Here is a 6,685-nt window from a genome sequence, read left to right on the forward strand (position 1 = left end):
CATTGTTAATTTTGATAAGAAACTATCATTCCTAGTCATTTCCAAAATTTTATTCATTCATTATTTTCCTATTCGTTCGTAACGTTGCTGGTTACCGGTCACAGCCAAATTATATGTAGAGTTTATATAAAGAGTTGAGATGCTCGAAAGTCAAATATAGATCGGGATCTTGTAAACTTGTGCATCCTCTTCCTCTAAAGTCTACGTGTGTTTCTCGAATTAAAAGCAAACAAAAAGAAAATAACCTCATGCTCATGAGCCTTTTCGTAAAGCCCATTATGATATTTCGGCCCACAAGAAAATAATTGTTTCTCAAGTCACTTGACCAACACTGGCCTCGAAAACTCGTCTCTAATCTCTCTCCGCCTCGCGCCGTGGGCGATTTTACCAGCTCCGTGATCTTTTAACCAATTCTCTTTTGGAATCTTCTGATGCGTCTTCCTCTTCCATCGTAATTCTTTTAATTGTCGTACGAGCTCTCGCAGAGTTAAAGAGTATTCAGCTCATATATGGCTCTTCAGCTCGGGAAGCTCACTATCCTCATCGGTGCAGGTCCGTTCAATTCATGGGATTTCTATTCGATTTTCTGAATTACTGCTTCTTGTTACTCGAATCCTTGTCGGGTTTTGATTTGGGTTCGTCGATTATGAATGACATGAGGACGATAAAGTTAGGGTTTTTAAATAAACCCTTGGATACCTGTAGATTGGACTTAAAAATGCTCACCTGACTCTCTTTACTTTATTAGGTCTTGTTGGGTCAGTGCTTGCTAAAGACGGGGGCTTGCCTGATGTATCCAGTTTCGTCTCCGGTGCTTTTAAGGTATTTAAGCTTTCAAAAAAGTTTTCACCTTTTCTTCTTCATTCAACGTAATGTGGGGGTGATAAACTTGGCGACTCTCTATGTGTGCTGTTTGGAAGAAAAAAATATGGGGGTAATTGGTTATTTCTCTTTGACAGATGGTATTTAGACAACTGAAACAAGGTGAACCTGCCAAATTAGCCAGCAAGCCTCACAGTGATGCACTTACAGCCCAGGTTAGTTTAGTGACATGAATCTACTTACTGGCATGGATAAGTTGTTAGATAGTTGAGGCCTTAGAATTACTTGTCTAATTTTTCTTGCAGGTTAACACTCTTCGGCATGAATTGCAGTTGCTGGCTTCAAACAGGCCTATCACTATAATCTCCACAGGAGGATCAGGTCCTTTAGAGTTTTTATGCTCAAGTTTTGTATTCCTATCTGCTCTAATCTTCTGCATTAAACGAGCCAAATGGTTTGGCTGCTAAGTTGATATGACACTAGAACCTTTTTCAATTTCTTATTTTCTGGCTGTGGTTTATTATTATAGATCCATTTTCAGGCTTTTCTCGTCTCTTGTTACCTTTTTGGCATACTTATGTTCTGATCAATGACTTATTTAACAATTCAGGTGGCAGAAAGTATGCTGTGATCATTATTATCGGGGTGATAGGTTACGGATATGTATGGTGGAAGGTAATCATACGTCACCTTATTTGGCCTACTTGATCGTTTGAAGTGCTGTTGACTACTCAAGACTTTGTATTTTGGAGAACAATTCCTTGGACTTTCGTTGCCAATTACTTTTGACCTGGCTCATTTGTTTGTAGTTTAATTTTTCTTTAGTTAAAAACTTCCTGGGTACTGATTCATTCTGCAACGTTTTCAGGGCTTCAAACTTGAAGATTTTATGTTTGCAACAAGGCGCAGCTTATCAGATGCATGCAATAATGTTGGCACCCAGATCGATGGTTTTTATTCATCCCTCTCGGTTAGTTCTTACTTCCTATATAATCTTGTTTTAACAACCGAACTTCAGTTCCTGTCAGTTATGATGGTTCCTTTTGTGAGCTAATCAATCGAAGTGATCTAGTACATATTTTCTTCAGTTCAGTTGCAGAACATTAAATGTTTTGTCTCATTTTGATTTTGTACACATTTCATGGCAGGGTACAAAACGAGAGTTAGGTTCAGAAATTGACAGGATGGATCGTACTTTGGATGCAAGTTCAGTAACTATTAAACAAACAGGAAGAGAGGTATGTATACAAATACTTCTGTTTCACTCTGTTGTCAAGGCTTTCCGATGATTCTACCTATATTTCTTGATAAATTTTATCAAAATGTTTAGGTGACTGAGTTACGGGATGGAACAGCAAATATGAAGGATGAAGTTAGGTCTGTTTTCGAGGCTGTTGAAACTCTGGTGAGAAAAAATTAGTGATAGCATGAGTTTGTTCCTCCTAAACAAAATGAGTTGATCTTGTGTTCTTCATAATTTCAGGCCAGCAAAGTACATCGCATTGAGGGAAATCAGGTAACCTCTTTGTCACAGTTGTAGAGTTGGAGAAATTGTTTTATTCATCAGGCAGTGTTGATTGAATCTGAATTTTTATTTGCCTTCCATAAAGGATCTCACGCTCAAAGGAGTTGGAGCCCTGCATGCTCAGTGTCTCGAGCACAAAAGAATTCAAGAATCCAATAAGGTAAAAGATCCTTCGCCAATATGCATTGAGTTTGAGAGAAATGGCTACATTTTCTACTCTTCTTTACCAACACTTATTTTATGTTTAGGCTTTGCCATCAACTTCGTCACTCCCTGCCCTTGAGCCAGCTCCCGTGACACCTTCATCAAGGGTAAATGAATATATATATCTTTGATCTGGTCTCGCGATGAATTTCATCCATTCATCACGTTATTTGGATTGTTAACGATCTTGTTCTGTTCACTTACTTGTCTCCGGTGTTTGGATGTTAGCAGACTCTGTCTTTGCCTCCTCCTTCTCCCCGTGAATCCCAGTCTCCGTCAACCCCTAATGGAGCTCGACAGGTACCCTTCTATCTCAAACCAAAGTCGTCCATTAGAAACTAATTGTTATTGTCCTGAGTACTGACTTTTCATTTGGACAGTCAAATGGTCCACTTCAGCACACTCACTCTATGCCTGGTTTGAAGGATATAAACGAAAGCTCTAGCAGCCGTGAGACTTTCTCCAATGGAACACATTCTGGAGAAGCCATGGGAAACACAACAACAAGTTCAGGCCTGTTTAGTATTTTCTCAATGCCAAGAATAGTGAGGACTCGTAGTGCGGTGGACGCAGTGCCTGCTAACTCAACTGGTCCCCAATAGTGGCCTGTCAATACAAAAGAGAGTTTGATCATTCAGATATAGTGATCAGTAAACCATAAATGGAGAAGTGCTAGACTGCTAGTCGAGGAGTTGAATGCATTTTGCTGTGTTTATGCTCGGTCCCTTGCTTAGTTGAGCAAATGTCATAAAAAGTGCATAAATTTTGTAGTGAATGCAGCTTATATTTAATTGGAATGTTTGTCACAATTTAATCAGTTCGTTGTTCTGCCCTTTTGTGATATAGTCAATATAAGAGGTCGACGATGACTGTCTCATCTTTTCCTTTTTGTATTGAAACAAAAGGCCGGTGAAATTCTCAAGTCCCCGGACCCAAGTTGTAATCTTAAGTTTGTATTAATTAAAAAAAGATTTTGTTTAGGTGTCATTTGATTAAAATGACAATTTAGTTTGCGTGGCAGATTAAGAATCAAATTGAAAAAAATGTTGGTCCAAATCCAATTATTAAGGAACATTATATTAACCTAAAATATAAAAAACATATATTTTCTCTTTAAATAAAAGTTACGGAATTACCTAATATGATTAATATATATATGATAATTAATGACTATGAATAATAAAGACTAGGTGATGATCCGCGCAGAGCGCGGGGTGAATAGACTAAAAGAGTTTGTAATTTTTAGTCTATAAATATTTAGAAAGTAAAAGTTTGGGTCTCATATATTACATGTTATACAATGACGGATTGGACTAAATTGATTATGTTTATATAAGGTTAATTACTTAAACCGTTAAAAACTTGTATTATTGGTTAGGTGTAATCAAAGTTTAATCTGTGGAAGTAAATAATTATTTAAACTTAGTTATGGTATTAAGATAAAAATAAAAATAGAAAATCAAATTATTGTTTTCATAAGATTAAACGAAACATAGATAATATAATAATAAAATATGAAAAACAGAACTTATAAGGAAAAGTTTTTAAGGAAGTTCAAACTCATTATTTTAACGCCTACAAACAATGCAAAAAAAATCCCTAATTATACGCATAATTCAAAAAAAATTAGAGATATTATGGCTTCGGATATGTTAAACTAAGATTTCGTGTCTTGATTATTTTATATTTACAGCGAGGTAGGAATGTATATTCGTAAAAAAATATTTTCATGCCCAAATTGAAGTAAATATAATTAAGTCGTTGATTGGTCAACATCCATATTTATTCGAAAATTGTGATCAAATATGGCATCTCTTCTATGACCATTAAGATTTAACATGCGATTTTCCATAATTAGAAACATGATGAACATTGATTGTGTTATTTGATCCCAATTTTCGACTTTCCATGCGACTTTTTATATTTAAACGTGATCGTGATGCCGTTGCTAGATGAACGTGATGTTATCACTTTATATGTGCGACTTTCAATAATCAGATAATATTTTTGATTATGTTAGCTGTATGGTCAAATCTTTATATTTTTTACATGATCAAATATACAAAGTTATATTTTTTTTATTATGTTATTTTTATGGTCAAATGTATTCATAATTTAAATTACTAGCACATTCAGATTCATGATCGAGATTATGTTATCTGCATTGCTAGCACATTCAAATTCAAATTTATAGATAACTAATAGTTTTTATGGTCGACAAATCTAGAATATGAAATAAAAGAGATTATAATATAATTTTTATTCTGTAGATTGTAATATACAATAAAACAATCATGGGTTTGTTTTTTTTTTTGGGAAGACAAAAAATATACTTATGTTTTTGGAAAGTCGCACTATATTCTAAAATGCATGTGCCAATAGTCTGTAGTCATGAAATATACTTATGTTTACAATAAAGATGAATAAATGAAACTTATACTATATGTTTGTGCCAATGGCATGACATGTAATTATTTTAAGCTAAAAATGGTTATTAAAAAATAGGATGTGAGGTGGAATGTGGTGTTGACACATAAGTAATGACAAACTTGTGAATTACACATGGAGACAAGGTTTATTTTAAAAAGTTCTCCTCAAATAATAAGAAGGAGATTTGATAACAATTTTTGCATCATTCTTCATTTTTGTTTAATTTTATATTATTAAAAAATTAAACAATCACATTAACCATATAATAAAAAATAGATTTTTTCTTATATATATTATATTTCGAATTTTTTTAAATGACTTTAAGTTACAAAAATGAGGAAACCTTATATGTTATATTTTAAATTTTTTAAAACGACTTTAATTTACAAAAAAGAGAAAACTTTATATGTTATATTTTAAATTATTTAAAACGAATTTAAATTAAAAAAATGAGGAAACCTTATATGTTATAGTTTTCTTATATGTTAGATTTTTTCTTATATGTTATATTTTGAATTTTTTAAAACGACTTTAAATTAAAAAAAATATAAGTTTTCCTTAAGCGTACGACTAAAATCATTAAAATGACATATATCAATTCGATGGTTGATCTGAAACCTTTCAAAACCATATGAAAGATAAATGTCAAAATAATTCAACTGTGTAAACAGTACCGTTCACATTTTACAAGAATGTGCTCGGTGGAAAAAAATAAGGTTTTTGTATCATAATTTGTTTAATGTCCAATCCGATTAATCCATGATATATTAATTATAGTTTAGTTCCACAATTTTTAATAAAAATTAATCCGGTCTATCGAAAAAATATTATATAATAACAACAAAAATTATTGTATATGTATAAATAAAATGATCAAATATATAAAAAAATATATACAAATAAACCTTGCGCAGGTCTTATCCTAGTAAGTTGTTTTATAGTACACTAGGATAAGATCCGCGCAAGGCGCAGGGTGAGTTTATTTCTATATAATATCGGTAATTTTTTTTATATATTTGATCATTTTATTTATATATATACAATATTTTTTGTTGTTATGATATAATTTTTTTCCGATGGATCAGATCAATTTTTATTAAAAATGATGGAACAAAACTATAATTAATACATCATGGGTTGATCGGATTGGACATTAAACAAATTATGACATAAAAACCTTATTTTTTCCTTCGAACACATTCTTGAAAAAAGTGAACAGTGTTGTTTTCACAGTTGAATTATTTTGACTTTTATCTTCCATATGGTTTTGAAAGCTTTCAAATCAACCATCGAATTGATACATGTCATTTTAATGTTTTTAGTCGTATACTTAAGGAAAATTTACATTTTTGTAATTTAAAGTCGTTTTAAAAAATTCAAAATATAATATATAAGAAAAAATCTAACATATAAGAAAACTATAACATATAAGGTTTCCTCATTTTTTTAATTTAAATTCGTTTTAAATAATTTAAAATATAACATATAAAGTTTTCTCTTTTTTGTAAATTAAAGTCGTTTTAAAAAATTTAAAATATAACATATAAGGTTTCCTCATTTTTGTAACTTAAAGTCATTTAAAAAAATTCGAAATATAATATATATAAGAAAAAATCTATTTTTTATTATATGGTTAATGTGATTGTTTAATTTTTTAATAATATAAAATTAAACAAAAATGAAGAATGATGCAAAAATTGTTAT

At 31.5% G+C, this 6,685-nt stretch overlaps 1 protein-coding gene across 2 annotated transcripts; it reads left to right on the top strand.

Annotated features, from left to right (window-relative positions):
• The first annotated feature begins 350 nt into the window (after positions 1 to 350).
• Positions 351 to 3,368, top strand: LOC106292655. Of its 2 annotated transcripts, XM_013728287.1 has the most exons (14): positions 351 to 552; positions 749 to 822; positions 960 to 1,037; positions 1,128 to 1,203; positions 1,433 to 1,497; positions 1,691 to 1,792; positions 1,971 to 2,060; positions 2,153 to 2,227; positions 2,306 to 2,338; positions 2,433 to 2,507; positions 2,596 to 2,658; positions 2,783 to 2,851; positions 2,932 to 3,156; positions 3,199 to 3,368. In XM_013728287.1, exons 1-13 carry the CDS (start codon positions 510 to 512, stop codon positions 3,151 to 3,153), a joined length of 1,065 nt encoding a protein of 354 aa, XP_013583741.1. In that variant the 5' UTR covers positions 351 to 509; the 3' UTR covers positions 3,154 to 3,156; positions 3,199 to 3,368. The 2 variants fall into 2 exon arrangements, with proteins under 2 accessions (XP_013583741.1, XP_013583740.1); XM_013728286.1 differs by having other exon boundaries at positions 2,932 to 3,368.
• Positions 3,369 to 6,685: the final 3,317 nt, after the last annotated feature.

The sequence above is a fragment of the Brassica oleracea genome, chromosome C5 (genome assembly GCF_000695525.1).
Source record: "Brassica oleracea var. oleracea cultivar TO1000 chromosome C5, BOL, whole genome shotgun sequence".
In the NCBI taxonomy this organism is placed as follows: domain Eukaryota; kingdom Viridiplantae; phylum Streptophyta; class Magnoliopsida; order Brassicales; family Brassicaceae; genus Brassica; species Brassica oleracea.

Excerpts from the sequence above, each read along its gene's own strand:
- LOC106292655 (XM_013728286.1), top strand. The coding sequence starts at position 510 with ATGGCTCTTCAGCTCGGGAAGCTCACTATCCTCATCGGTGCAG. Across the intron at positions 1,498-1,690 it reads ACGGATATGTATGGTGGAAG|GGCTTCAAACTTGAAGATTT; the intron begins GTAATCATACGT and ends CAACGTTTTCAG. Across the intron at positions 2,852-2,931 it reads CCCCTAATGGAGCTCGACAG|TCAAATGGTCCACTTCAGCA; the intron begins GTACCCTTCTAT and ends TCATTTGGACAG.